The 15298-nt window shown below is 51.7% G+C and overlaps 1 protein-coding gene across 1 annotated transcript; it reads left to right on the plus strand.

Moving 5' to 3' along the window:
• Positions 1-4912: 4912 nt before the first annotated feature.
• Positions 4913-9132, plus strand: MARVELD1 (MARVEL domain containing 1). Its single transcript, XM_045581968.1, has 2 exons — positions 4913-7085; positions 8276-9132. The coding sequence occupies exon 1, from the start codon at positions 5119-5121 to the stop codon at positions 5641-5643; it is 525 nt and encodes a 174-aa protein (XP_045437924.1). The 5' UTR covers positions 4913-5118; the 3' UTR covers positions 5644-7085; positions 8276-9132.
• The last annotated feature ends 6166 nt before the right edge of the window (positions 9133-15298 follow it).

The raw sequence follows: 15298 nt of genomic DNA on the forward strand, positions 1-15298 counted from the left end.
GTGTCAAGTGCCAGGTCAGGACCTGGCACAAAACAGGGGTTAAGCCAGTGTGTGTTAAATACATATATATGCGGTATGTTTACAGTGGCCCGGAGGCTGAAGACAAAACAGAATGGACTGGACACTAGTTGTTCCTTCCCCTCTGGACATCAGAGCTTACAGTAGCCATCAAGTATCACTGCTCCTTGTCCCCTCAGCAGCCTAGGCCTTGCCTTTGCTCACACTGTTCCCTTTCCTTAAAACTGTGGTCGACAAACTGCGGCTTGCGAGCCACATGCGGCTCTTTGGGGCCCCTTGAGTGTGGCTCTTCCACAAAATACCATGGCCCAAGCGAGTCTGTTTTGAAGAAGTGGCGTTGGAAGAAGTTTAAGTTTAAAAAGTTTGGCTCTCAAAAGAAATTGCAATCGTTGTACTGTTGATATTTGGCTCTGCTGACTCATGAGTTTGCCGACCACTGCCTTAGAACACCTTGTGAGGGTCTGGAATTTACACTGCTTACCAGCTTGATACGCTGGTCTGCTATTGTTTTATAAATGCTGACAGAAGATACAAGATTGCTGGCCAAAGACAAGGGACCCGCCACCTTGGCATAGCAAGCAGCATGAGCATCATTGTTCCCTCTCTTTCCCTCGTTCCCAAATTTCATGGGAGAAACACAGAGCGGTGCAAGTGAATGTTACACTTCCAGGGGGGCATTGCATCATAGCTGAGGCGTACCACACTCGGTACTCCCACCACTGTCCCCTTCTCCCCAAACCACTTTTCTAGTAAGCAGCAAGCAAGCCTGCTCTTCATTTTGGAGAAATTATTCCCTCATTTCCCAAAGTCGTTGGCCACAAACAACACTGAGAACTGGCTGGAGAGAGAGGCCTCGCATTCTTGGCATACCGGGTGGTGATATCCAGGGATGCTCAGAATCCATGGTAGGCTGCCTCACCCAGTCACACCCATCCCCCATCTCTGCTTGTCAACATTCTGTCCAAGTTCAAATGACACTTCGTTCTTGCAGCTTTCCCCAGCCCTTCCATCACACATACATTCTCCTTCCCCTTTGTACTTTCCATGTAGTTCTCACGTATCCCTCCACTTTGTGCCCATGAGGTCTCTCCCCTTCCAGTAAGGTGCAAACTCTCTGAGGGCAGCTGGTCCTCTTCCTGCATTCTTCAGCCAGACGGTTTGCATCCGCAGGCTCTCGCTTAGGCCCTCTTTGTTGAGCTGGAGGAATCGGGATCTTTGTGCATGGCAGAGAGCTTGCTGAACCACCCCTTGGAATGTCTTCAAGATTCCAGAGGCTAAAAATATCTCCCCAAAACCACGGCATTGACTTCCTTGTAAGGAGTGACTTAGGGATGAGGCTGAAGGTCCAGGCCCACCAGGTGGCGCCCAACCCTCAACTCTTCAGATCTTTTTTTTTTTCTTCTTCTTTTCTTAGAAATGATTCTTCTCTTGACATGTTTACTCAGTTAGCTTCCCCACTCACAGAGAGAGTTTGTCATCAGTCCAGCACCCAGGTTTGGCCCCCGAGTTGTCTGTTCTAGCCCCAGCCCTTCTCAAGCTTGGAGCTCTGAGGGCACTGAGGATGTCCCTCCAAGGGGTTTGCTAAGGGATGCTGAGGGGAAAGCCTTGAAATTGGGGTCAGACAACCTAGGTTTGAGTCCCCACACTCACAGGTTGTGTTTCTTCGGGCAAATCGTGTAACACTTCTGGGTCCCTGTAAAAGCAACTGAGAACAAAATATAGGAGAGTATATAAAAGAACCCAGGCTCCTGTTTAAAGAGTCACCCATCAGCTCTGTGAACTTAGTCCACTTCCTTAGCCTCCCAGCCCTGGTTTCCCCATCAGCAGATGTAACAGTAGTAATTGTATAGGGCTGTTGTAAGAACTAGGTAGAACGGTTAATACAAAGGGCTCATCATAGTGCCTAGTGTGCAGTAGGCATTTTATTTATAGTGATCACATATATATTATTTATCCTTAGCCCAGCACTTACTAAGTACTTAATATCCACTTGCGGAGAGGATTTCACAGATGGGCAAACTGAGGCACAGAGAGGTCCCAGAGCTAGGGAGTGATGAAACAGTCTGCCTCCGGGGCCTCTCCACCACCATGCCTCACGTAGACATGTGTTACACATCACCATCTATTCACTTATCTGTGCACTCAGCCCTGGCCTGTGAGGCTCAGTTGCTTAGAGTGTCATCCTGGATACAACAGGTTGTGGATTTGATCCCTGGTCAGGGCACATTCAAGAAACAACCATTGACTGCATAAATAAGTGGTACAACAAACCTATGTCTCTGTCTCAAATCAATAAATAAAATTTAAAAATAAATAATTAAAATACGCATTCAGATGCTGTGACTGGGTTGGCTCAGTGGATGGAGCATCGATGTTTCTAACTCTATCCCTCTCCCTTCCTCTGTAAAAAAAATCAATAAAAAAATATATATATAGTTAAAAATGCACTCATAGCTTGCTCAGTTCCTATAGGTAGGGCTGTTGGCAGGGAGAGGCATAAAGTCCCTGAGAAGCCACATACTTTTTCTCCCCTAAGGGGAGCCAGGCTGCTGAAAGAGGGACCCACTCAGCCGGGCCAGATGTCCTGGACGCATTCCAGGAGATGAGAGACTAGTTCTGTAGAATAGGATTAGCAGTGATTCTGATGCATGCACAGTCCCCAGGGTAAGAGGGCCTCTCAGGCCCATTACTGTTTCTGCAGCCACTCAGCCATCCACTTCACTGACATCTACTGAGTCTCTTATATGCCAGGCACAGGCAAAGATGGAAAGGCGTGAGAGCAGTGCTTACAATGCAGCCCACTCAGAACCAGTGTGGAGGGATGCTCCACGTGGGGGCTCAGAAGAACCAGCAATCGACAGTTTGGGAGGCTGGACCAAAGGGAGGGCACTTACACTGGGCGCTGAAGGATATGTAGGTGTGAGCCAGGGAAGTAGGGTCTGAGAATGAAGGGAGTTCTGAGCTTATTTGGGAAACTAAGGACGTTGGATGGGGTTGACATGCTGGGTGGGATCATGGGTAAAGAAAGGAAGTGAAAAATCAAGAAATTGGAAGTCAGTTGGGGCGAAATTATGAAATATGCCCACAGAAGAGATAAGCCCTGTCCTGTGGTCTGTGGGGGAAGCAGTGCAATAAACAAGCAGGTCTGTGCTTTAGACCGGGTGTGCCCAGGGTGCATAAAAGGAGAGAGACGAGGGACCAGCTGCAAAGAGCAGCTTTGTGGTCCTAACTCCTCTAGGCTTCGTGTTCCCCTCAGTAAACAAGGAAACCCATTCACGCCCTGTTTCCTCGTCTGTGAGATCCTCTCAGCCAGTGGATACTAAGTACCTATGAAGTGCTGAGCTTGTTTTGAGGCTCACATGAGAATATATGGAAAGCATACTAATAGCAATCATGTGAGGTATCAGTCTCTGCTAATGTTTGCCTAGTAGTTCAGCAAAAACACACTTAGGGTCCAGCTGGCGAGGCTCAGTGGTTGAGCATAGACTTCTGAACCAGGAGGCCATGGTTCAGTTCCTGGTCAGGGCACATGCCCAGGGTGTGGGCTTGATTTCCAGTAGGGGTTGTACAGGAGACAGCCAGTCATTGATGTTTCTATGTTCTCTCCAATCATTGATGTTTCTATATCTCTCTGCCTCTCCCTTCCTCTCTGAAATCAATTAAAAAAAAAGTTGTGTGGGGGTTTTTTTAAGAAAAAAGAAAAAGAAAAAAAAAGCAACATGCAAGCCTCAGCTGGGCTGCTTTGGCTCACTGGGAAGTCAGAGAAAAGGGGCCTTAGAAATAAGTGCCTGGGATGAGCTGCTGCTGCCCACTTCTCCCCTGGTTGCAAGACTCAGAGTTTAGGAGACGGTGCCTGTGAGGGGAAGAGAGGAGGGAAGGAATGGCAGGGGCATACTCCCTTGGGGGAGAGTTTGAGCTGGGTCCTTTACGTTGAGAATAGTGCTCTCTCTTGCAGGTGGAAACTTAGGTGAGATCTTAGGGAAGGGTCTCAAGAGAATACTCATCAGCTTTCCAGGTGTGCTCTTTCAGGGTCCATGGCCTCCACTGATTGGCTGGGGCCAGGGTAGGGGGGCATTAGTCAGTGCAGCTGGTCCTAAGGCTAACAACCTTCACTTGTCTAGTTTTGCTGCTTTTCTGGGCCTGGAGCTGAAATACAACCGAGGCCTAGATGTTATCTTCAGGGAGGAAAAGGCCAGGGGGTCTAAACTGCATGAGCAGCGGTATGCTAGGGCAGGAAAGGTTACACAGGGCACAGGTTCTTGTTTTCCCAGGTCTGCCCCTTGCTAGGCACCCCTGTGCTTTCTGCCCTGGTGACCTTCTGACCCTGGCCCATCTTCCTTGCTCTGCTCCTGTCTAACTGTCTGTAACCACTGGACTTCGCTTTGTGGCGTGTGGGAGGGTCCAGGTGGCCTCCAGTGGGTGATGGTGGTCTCTCTCTCTGACATGGAGAACTCAGAGGGCTGAGACAAAGTCTGAGCCCAGCTTCGGGCAGGATAGGTTTGAGGTAGGCACACTGGTAGGATACCACGGATGACCAGGGGAGAAGAGATGTCCGTTCAGGACCAGCACAGCTCTCCTCCAGCGCCAGGGAAGGGCCGGGAGGCCTCGGTGGGCGCTGACATAGGAGGAGGAAAGAAAGAACACAGCTTTCCCCTCCACGGCTGGACGGGGCCGGGAGGCTGGGCGGCCCAGGCTGGATGTGGCGGAGGGCCCTCGGTGGGCTGCCCAGGATTCCGAGCTGCGAGCCCGGCGGCGCCTGCGGGAAAGGGTGGCCCCAGGGTGGTGAGCGCGGCCCAAAGCGATGGCAGGAAGCCGGGAGGAGCGGCTGGGGGTGGAGACCGGGGAGGAGAAGGGGAAGGGGGGCGGGAGGGGAGGAGAGAGAGAGAGAAAGAAGGAGAGGAGGGCTGAGAGGAGGAGAGAGGGGAGGAAGGGTGGGAGCCGGAGGCAGAGCCGGGACTAGGAGCGAGCGAGCGAGGAGGAGGAGGAGGAGGAGGCCGCGGCGGGCGCAGCGGGTACGTCGGCCGGCCGGGCCCCCCGCGCGAACCAGGCGCCGCCATTCCGCTGCTCGGGGCGCCGCCGCCGCCGCCGCGCTCGGGGGCCATGCTCCCGCCTCCGCCGCCGCGCCAGCCGCCGCCGCCGGCGCGCACGGCCCGCAGCGGGGTGCGGCTGCAGCGGGCCTTCCTGCGCGGGCCGCTGGGCGTGCTGCGGGCGCTGCAGCTGCTGGCCGGCGCCGCCTTCTGGGTCACCATCGCCACCAGCCGCTACCAGGGCCCCGTGCACTTCGCGCTCTTCGTGTCCGTGCTCTTCTGGCTGCTCACCCTGGGCCTCTACTTCCTCACGCTGCTGGGCAAGCACCCGCTCGTGCCCGTGCTGGGCTCGCGCTGGCTCGTGGTCAACGTGGCGCACGACCTGCTGGCGGCCGCGCTCTACGGCGCCGCCACGGCCATCATGATCGACCAGACGCAGCGGCACAGCTACTGCAACCTCAAGAACTACCAGATGCCCTGCGCCTACCGCGCCTTCCTGGCCGCCGCCGTCTGCGGGGGCCTCTGCCTGGGCCTCTACCTGCTCTCGGCGCTCTACGGCTGCTGCCGCCGCTACCAGGGCGAGCAGGAGGTGGCGTGAGGCGCCCCGCGGCGGGGCGGGGGCCCTGAGGATGCCAGCGCCCCAGCCCTTCCCGCCGCCGTGCGCCCTGGCACCTTCCCCGCGCGCCTGGCACCCTCCCCCGCGCCGCGTTCCCGCCGCCGCCGCCGCCCGCGCCCAGGCCCCACGACAACCCGACCCACAGTGCCCGCCAGACGGCAGCTCCCAGGCGCCCGGACACCCCGACCCGCAGTTCTCGCCCGGGCAGGGCCACATCCGTAGGGCGGACGCCAGCCACTCTCCTACCCCTCCCGAGGGCAGAGCCAGCGGTTCCTCTTCCCCTTCCCCCGCCGCCGACAGCGAAACGTGGATGGACAGGCGCCGCGTAGATCCGGCGGAGGCTCCCCAAGGGTGGCCAGGCTTCTGGCTGCGCCCTGCGGCGGGGAGAGCACCCCCTCCCCCCGGGCACGCTTCCAGCCCGGAGTGCTGGGACAGGCGGGCACGCAGCCGCGGGCGGACTGGAGACAGGCCCCAGGGATGAGTGACGAGTGAAGAGTCTGGTTTTGGTTCGGGGTTTTTCGGACATCCTGCCTGGTCCTGCCCTCGAAGCTTGGATGTGTTGGGGTGGGGCCTATCTATCCCCAGAGGTGAGGATGGATGGATGATGGTCAGGGCCTGTGGGCTGTCTGCTCGCCTTTGTCCTCCCGGTTCCCAGAGGCCAGACCCAAACGCACACCAGCTTCCCCAGCCTCACCCTCCCAGGCCTCTGCCCCGCTCCCACCTCCCAGTAGCCTTTTGCATTCCGGATCTCACACACCCGCCCGCCAGGAGGAGGTGAGGGCGAGCTCCTTTCCGTTTTACAGACGGAGCCCTAGAGCTTGCTTGTAAGAAAAAGCCAGAATAACATTCCAATCTTGTCTCCCACCTCCCCTTCCAGGGCTGTTTGCATTGAAACAGTGGTGTTCCCTGGGATCCTGGCTCATGAGCCCCCCTCTAAAAAGGGGTTCCAGGCTGAGTGGGTTTGTCAAAGGTGCTGCCGTCCCCCCTCCCCCCTTGGAGAATCGCTAGCATATCAAGGCTCTGAGAAGTCCTGCTGTAAAACCAGACCATAACAAGTGTTTACTGCCCCTGGGCCTGGGTCAGATTTTTCCACCTAAGGTTCCCTACAGTCTTGGCTTTCGTTTCTTTTTGAAGATTTGGGGTGCTCCCTCTTTCCCAGGGACTTTCTCTATCAGAGGGAGGGCCCAGCCCATGAGGGAAAATAGCTGCTCCCGGACAAGCCAGGGAGAGGCCTGGGAACGGGTGGACTTGGACATTCCTTTACATTGTTTGGGAAATGAAGCCAACGTTATCCAGATAGTTTCCCTGTCAAAAGGAATGACACCTGCCAGAGATCCCGGCTTCGACTGGGACAGTGGTCACACTCACCGACGAGAGGAGAAAGCTCTCGAGCCGGGGCGGGCCGCCAGCCCAGCCTCAGGAAGGTAGGACACTTCTTTGTTTTCTGGAGGGGTCCTAGGCCTTTTGAATAAAAATACAGAACTCCCCTTTTTCTAAAAGTTAAGAGGGTTTTTATTCGGAGAGCACGTTGGAGGGGTGGCATTAATAACAACCACATGTCCAAAGCATTGTGGTAATTCAAACTTTTTGCTAAATCCTTCAAAGGTCTGATCTTTGTGGGGGGAGGGGGACGGATTGCCACTCTCTGGATTAGAAACTAGAATAGGGAGGCCAGAGTGCGTCTTTGTGAGCATGTTTGTAAGGCTTAGGTGGAGAGGTATTAGATTTCTCCGTTGTAGTTGTGAAGATCTGGGTGGTAGGTAGGGCACTTATGTAAGCTTTCCTTGGTCACCATAGCATTTATCTAGCCCTCTGTGAGCCTGGCACTTCTCAAAGCTCTAGATGTATTCATTTCATCCTCTCAACAACCCTATTGAAGAGGGTTCTGTTATCATTTCCTCACTAGAGGCCCAGTGCACAAAATTTGTGCATGGGTAGGGTCCCTATCAGGGTCTCCCTTCCGCCGGTAGCTGGGGCTTCCTTCATTCCATGCTGTCCCCTGGTGGACAGCACACGTCATAGCGAGCGGTTGAACTCCTGAGGGGACACTTTGCATGTTAGGCTTTTATATTTAGAGATAGATTCCATATAAGGATGATGAGTCACAGAGAGATTGAGTAACTTGCCCAGAGTCTCCTAGGTGGAGCTAGGATTTGAACTCTGGCAGTTTGGCCTCTTCACGACCAGGCTTATATATATAGTAAGGAGCCAATACATGTTGGATACTGTTCATACAATTATTTTAAAAATCACTTAAATTGTGATATAATATACATAACAAAATTAACCATTTTTTGAGTGGGCAGTTCTGTGATACTAAGTACATCCACATTGTTGTCAACCTTTACAACCATCCGTATCCGGAACTTCATCTTGTAAAACTCAGCTCTGTTCCTATTCAGATTGGTTATCTTTGTTTTCTGTCTGCTGGGAAGTCCCAGACCACTGAGCCCTTCGGTGTCTCAGTTAGGCTGGCATGCTGCTGCCATGCTCCAGGCAGGCTAACTGGTCCCTCAGCTCCCACCGCTGGTGCCAGCCAGAGCCTGGGGGTGGGCTTGGCTGGGACACTTGGGCGTGCCTCGGAGACCCAGTGACTCTGGTTCTTCTGTTGCAGGTTTTCCGTGTGGCAGGGGCCCTGGAGAGTCCCAGGGATCCTGGCCTGTGTCAGCAAAGGGTTTCCCAGTGGGGGTTGGAAGGACCTCTGCCCGGCAGCTTTCTGTCAACACCATCCAGTGGAAAAACCAAGATGGGGGAAGATTCATTTCGCCTCAACATAAGAGAAATCCTGAGTGCTGTGACGTGGGCACAACATTCCAAACATCTGGAACTGAGCCGTGTGCCTCTGTACCCTAAGAACGGGTTTTGGCTGCAGCTTTTGTTCCTTTTCTCTTTTCTTAGACTACCATCTAAGCTGCATCCTCAGCTCAGATCCAGACCCCTGAGGATGCTTTCTTAGTCTCCCCCCACTCCCCCAGCCCATGGTGCTCTGTGGTCCAGCAGATTTCTCCTTGGCCTTCGTGGTGCCTTATCCACCCAGATGTGCCTGAAACATTTCAATGCTCACTGGCTCTTCAAGATGTGCCTTGTGCTTGGCCTCCCACTGCTTCTCCAGATGTGAGGAGGGTGTGTAATATGGCCCCACATCCTCTCCTCCCCCTTGAGGCTCTGTGCCATAGGAACGGCCACCTGATCTGGCCCAGACTGTTTGGATACTGGAGGCAGTCTCTGGCTTCTCTTTCTCTGGACTCCAGGACTCAATCCAGTCCAAGACCACGGTGGGCTGCTCCCAGCCCGAAGTCTAGGCCCACTTACAGACCCAGGAGAGGATTTTCCAGCGTTCGACAATGATCAAAAGCAAGGGTGGACATGGGGTGGCTGAGGGCTGGTAGGGAGAGGGGACCAATGTGCCTCACTGAAGAGCCCAGTGGTGGTGACTAATATGCTTTTCTGAATAAAGTTCGGTTTGTCTGATCTTGTGTGTGTGTGTGTGTCTTCTCTCCTGGCCCCCAGCAGTAACTCTCTGTGCCAGGCCCGCTCCCTCCCTCCACGGTCTCATACTGCCCTGTTGTCTGCTTTCCTGGGTTCCCTCTCTTGGACAGGAAAGAAAGATGAGTTCACAAATGTTCAGTGCACAGGAACCAAGTGCGTGTGTGTGTGTGTGTGTGTGTGTGTGTGTGCGCGCGTGCGTGTGTGGGTGTGTGTGTGTGCGCGCGCGCGCAGGGCGGACTGCCGTGTCTGTCCCTGACTGAAGCAGAGGGAATGGAATTTTGGGGACTCCTTTCCCAGCTCTCAATAGGCCCTCTGATTGGGAAGCTTCATTGCCCGATGGGTAGACAGAATGACCATGGTTCATGGAGCCAGAAGGATCCTGGTGTTTTTTTTTTGTTTTTTTTTTTTAATATATTTTATTGATTTTGTACAGAGAGGAAGGGAGAGAGATAGAGAGTTAGAAACATCGATGAGAGAGAGTCATCGATCAGCTGCCTCTTGCACACCCCCTACTGGGGATATGCCCGCAACCAAGGTACATGCCCTTGACTGGAATCGAACCCGGGTCCCTTCAGTCCCCAAGCTGACGCTCTATCCATTGAGCTAAACCGGTCCCGGCAGGATTCTGTTGTTTAACCCCCTCATTTTACCCCAGGGGAGATGAACCCCAGGATGGGGTGGCAACGTGGGCCTGAAGTCCCAGAGTTGAGCAGGGGTAGAACAGGGCCTCTTGGAGCCCAGGCTCTGGTTGTTTTGTGCAGAGCCCGGTGCCTGCTCTGGTGCTGGCTCCTGGACACACCCTACCCTCTGCCCCCTGCTTTTCTAGCCACAGCGTGCTGGCTAAGATGCCCTGGAAAGGGAGGGAGGGCAGTTAACAGGCTTCCTGGCTGGCTCTTCCCTCCTGTGCCCTGGGCCTGGAGTCTGCAGCCGGGACACAGGATTCTACTGACAGAGTTCAAAACACACTCAATAGCTCCGGGGTTTGATGCTGTGTGTGCTCCACACCCACTCTTTCAAAGCACCCTCCCAACATACCACACACACACACACACACACACACACACACACACACCCTCCTCTTCGCGGTTTGGGTTTCCAGGGTGGAGGAAAATACCACCCGTTCCAAGGACCCTTTCTTACTCCTTTTTTCTCTCTGCGTCTATTTATGGGTTTCACTCCAGTGGAAAGTGGCCTCCCTCTCTGTAAAGGCTATTTTTTGTCTCGGTGGCATATTTTGCGATTGAAAATGTGCTTCCACTTGCGTTACCTTACGGCTTACACGATCTTGTCAGCAGCCTTGGAAAGTGGCACCCATTCAGGAGGGAAAATGGAGCCCCGAGGGGAGCAGGGCCTTACCCATGGCCACACAAGCAGTGGCAGGACAAGGGCTGGGAGGGAGAGGTCTCACCTTCAGCTGCCGGTGGCTAAGCCCCGCGGTGGTCCTCTGGCAGGCGCTGGCATTCAGGTGGAGTTTGTTTTTCCCACCTGGAGGGCAGGTGTTCAGGAGTGGTTAGTCTGACACTTCCTGCTGGATGCTGGGCACACTGAAACAGGATACTACTCAGGGACATCACTGAGCTCATTGGAGTCTGAGCAATACAAGGGATTTGCTCACTTATGTCTTTTCCTTTGCCTGCTTTTCTAGGGATGGGAGTGGGACCACTGATGGTGAGGAAGGAGGGTTAAAACATTAGTATTTTCAGGGAAATAAAGAAAGAGCAGGGATATAAGAGAGGAAGGTCTGGTTAACCCTATGGGTTTTTTTTTTTTTTTAATCGTTTTGTTTGTTATGGAAGTTATGTGCAAAATAAATACCAGCATCTATAGATAGTATAATATCATAGCAATATATACCCACTAAAAAGTGAAACTGCTCAGAAGCATACAAAGTAAAAAGAGAAGACACTTGATCATCCTAATCTCATGCCCTGGAGAAAAACCACTGTTAACTATTAGCTCTCCTTCGTTAATTTTTATACTAATCAAGTGCACACACATGTCCCTATGTATATCCAGATTCTTCCACCGTTTTCTCTTATGACAATAGCATAGTTCTAACCCTTTGGATATGTTTGATAAATACCATAATATGCTTTACCCTTTCTAAATGTCAGTATGAACAGTCAGGGATTGTAGGGATCTTGTGGCCTTTCTGGACCCATTCTAACTTTCTCACCTTGGTTAACTTTACTTCCTTGGCTGCTTCCCTTAGGAATCATCGTTAAACCCTTACACTGAGAGTCCTTTTATACCAACGAGGCCATAGAGGCTTTGGAGGTGCTGTGGCCTGCCCAGGCCGGTGCTCCTTGTACCCCACACAGCCAAGAGCAGTGAGGGAGGGAGGGAGCATGGGCAGCAGAAGGGTGTGGACCTCACCAGCCTGTGGAAATGGCAGTCTGGCTCCTCATCTGAAAGCCCCTTTGTTCACCCTGTTCCAGGATCCTTCCTTTGAACTAGGTGGCTGTTTGGGATCTTGCAGGCACCAAGGCTGAGACGTTCCCCAGCACCGAGGTGAGGGAAGGCAAGTCCCTCTGGCTTTACACCTGCCTCTCCCTCCCTAGGGTGGGATGCGGGTTCTCCTTACCGCTATCCTCCAAAAGGCCGGGAAGCACTTCTGAATCCAGGCTGGGAAGAGGGGAGAAAGGGAACTCACTTCATGAAGTGCCTGCCGTGAGCCAAGAACAGGATGAATACCGCATGTAACATCTCTGATCACCCACATGAGCCCCTGAAGGATTAAACGCCCCTATTTAACAGACGGGGAGACAGGCCTGGGCAGGTGATGTGCGCAGGGCACCACGTGACAGAAACAAGATGCCAACTTGGGGCTGTTGCCACAACACGCTGTTTCTGAAGATTTCCCAGCAGATGCACATTTCTCCCAACTATCCAAAGTCTCCGCCCAGACCCACGCTGGGCTTTGTGAGCGCTCTGTCGTGAGCTAAGGCAGGAAGGGAAGGCTGTGGAGAAAGTTATTGCAAATCCGAAATACATCAGCTTCTTTCTTCCCAGTGTACAGCGAAATCGGATAGTTACCTTTATGCTTAATCAGCTCACTGTGCTGAGGTCATTCTCCCAGTCCCTGGAGACAGTCCCCCTTCTGTCCGCCAGATGTGAGAAGGCCTGCAAGACTGCCCCTCCTCCCAACACTCCTCCTGCTCAAGGCCCGGAGCCAGAGATATGGATACCTAACGGCTCAGCCTGTCCTGTCCTGTCTCTTAAAAAAAAAAAAAATTAAAAAAAATATATATTTTATTGATTTTAAAAAAATATATTTTTTTATTATTTTTTTACAGAGAGGAAGGGAGAGGGATAGAGAGTTAGAAACATCCAAGATACATGCCCTTGACTGGAATCAAACCTGGGACCCCTCAGTCCGCAGGCAATGCTCTATCCACTGAGCCAAACCAGTCAGGGCTATTTTATTGATTTTTTTATAGAGAGGAGAAAGATAGAGAGCCAGAAACATCAATGAGAGAGAAACATCAACCAGCTGCCTCCTGCACACCCCCACTTGGGATGTGCCCGCAACCAGTGTACATGCCCTTGACCGAAATCGAACCTGGGTCCTTTCAGTCCGCAGACCGACCCTCCATCCACTGAGCCAAACTGGTTTAGGCTCTGCTGTCTATTTCTGTGTCCCCTAGGAAGTTCACGTGACTGGCCCTCATGGCTGGGTGAGCTCACCCTGTGAGGTCAGAGGTGAGCCTCAATCTCTCACTAGTTGTCTGGCGTTGGGCAGTTCTCTGAAGCTCTATGTGTCTCAGCTTCATCACCCACCAAATGGGGAGAATGCTGGTACCTGCCTCACGGGCTGCTGAAATTGCTGATGAGGCTGTGCACTCAGAGCAGAGTGTCTGGGAGGTGTCAGTGCTGTCCAGCTCTCGGCAGCACAAGGCTGTTGGGAGGCCTTCGTAAGACAGTGTTTGTAAGACGCGGGGCCTGAGTTACAGCAAGTGCTCATACTTGTTCATTCCTTTTCCCCCTGGCTCTCTCCCCACCTGGGGAATGACAATCTCACCCTGGACTGATCCCTCTGCTGTTCTTTCTTGTATTTGGATTTGAGCTTCCCTGAATAGATGGCACAGAAGCGTTCAAGATTATTGTTACCTTCCTGTAGGTCGAACCTTCTTTTCTGTAGAACCCAAGACTCCAAGGTCCTTCTTTAGCCTCCTTTTATTCCTTCTGCAGTCCCCGGACTGTACCTGCTTTCAGCCTGGGAGAGCCCACTGGTCATCTTGTTTCCATGGTTCCTGTCCATCTGGAGAGATGAACTGACCGCAAGTTCTCAGATGTCAGAAGTGGATGTTCACAGACTCCCCTCATTACGTGTTTGCAGGATCTTCCATGACTGCATTCAGACTACAGTTTGTCCAGGCACAGGGGGCACTTACAGGAACAGGTGTGTGCTTGGCTCCCCTAACCGCTGCATATATGGGCATTTCACAACATGTCTTTCCTCACTGCCCTGGTGAACTGTGCTGTAGGTCACCTTTTCCTCCCAGCTGTCCCTTAGGAGTGGGGGAGCTTACTGGGTTTGGCTTTTCTTTTTAACTTAAATTCTTTATTGCATTTATGTATTTAAAGTATTACATAAGTCCCCTTTTCCCCCCATTGACCTCTCCCTGGTTGCTCCCATCCTCCAGCACATGCCCTCACCCCCTCCTGTCTGTGTCCATTGGTTATGCTCAGAGGCATGCACATAAGTCCTCTGGTTGATCTCTTACCCCCCAACCCCCGACCCTCTTAGACTGAATGGTCTATTTGATGCTTCTGGCTCTATTTTTTGTTCGTCTGTTTATGCTGCTCATGATATTCCACAAATGAGTGAGATCATGTGATTGTTATTTTTCACTGACTGGCTTATTTCACTTAGCATAATGCTCTCCTGGTCCATCCATGCTGCTGCAAATGGTAAGAGTTCCTTCTTTTTTTTTTACAGCACCATAGTATTCCATTGTGTAGATGTACCACAGTTTTCTAACCCACTCATCTGCTGATGGGCACTTAGGCTGTTTCCAAATTTTAGCTGTTATAAATTGCGCTGCTAGGAACATAGGGGTGCATACATCCTTTCTGATTGGTGTTTCTGATTTCGTGTGATAAATCCCTAGAAGTGGAATTACTGGGTTAAATGGGAATCCCATTTTTAATTTTTTGAGGAAACTCCACACTGTTCTCCACAGTGGCTGCACCAGTCTGTATTCCCACCAGCAGTGCACGAAGGCTCCTTTTTCTCCACATCCTTGCCAGCACTTGTCATTTGTTGATGATGGCTTTTCTTTTACTTTAAATTGACAAACTATCTCAGTGATCTTAACGCAGGTACTAGAAGACCAACATGATGAGATCTTTTTGTAGTGACTGTGATACTGATCATGTTAATGATTAAATTATGGTTGATAATGGCATTAATAGTAATAAAGATTAGATAGTGTCCCTACCTCTTGTATTTAGAGTTTGCAAAATATTTTTATGTTCATTATTTCATGACATCCTCATATGAACAGATAATGTAGATAATAACTGCATTTAATAGATGAGTTTCAGATGAAGTGACTGCCTTGATTGTCCTTTAAAAAACAACAACAATTATGCTCTAGCTGGTTTGGCTCAATGGATAGAGTGTCAGACCGAAGGGTCCTGGGTTCAATTCCAGTTGAGGGCACGTCCCTCGGTTACAGGCTCCTCCTGGGCCTGGGACTTGATTGGGGATCCTGCAGGAGGCAGCCAATTGATGTGTTTCTCTGACATTGACATTTCTCTCTGTCTTTCTTTCTCTCTAAAAATCAATGAAAAAAAAAATCCTCAGATGAGGATTAAAAAAAACAACAATTATTAGGGTACACTTGATGTATGTTAAACTGCACATAGTTTAAATGTACATGTTGGTGAGTTTTGACATTCATTTCTTTTGTTGAGTCACATGACCTGATCTACATGCAAGGGGGCTGGGAAATGGAGTCCCTGCCTGAGTATCTGCTGCCCAACTACAGCTTTACACTATGGAAGGGAAACAGGACTTTCGGTGGGCAGCTAACTCTCTTTCATGGGAAGCCACAGGTTTTAATGCTGAGGTTTTCACGGCCTTGCTCTGCAAGGCTTCTTGTGTGCCCGTGTTTGATGAATGGTTGTTTTCATGGCTGCC

This window comes from Pipistrellus kuhlii, unplaced genomic scaffold, assembly GCF_014108245.1.
Source record: "Pipistrellus kuhlii isolate mPipKuh1 unplaced genomic scaffold, mPipKuh1.p scaffold_m20_p_15, whole genome shotgun sequence".
Taxonomy (NCBI): Eukaryota; Metazoa; Chordata; class Mammalia; order Chiroptera; family Vespertilionidae; genus Pipistrellus; species Pipistrellus kuhlii.

Excerpts from the sequence above, each read along its gene's own strand:
- MARVELD1 (XM_045581968.1), top strand. The coding sequence starts at position 5,119 with ATGCTCCCGCCTCCGCCGCCGCGCCAGCCGCCGCCGCCGGCGCGCACG.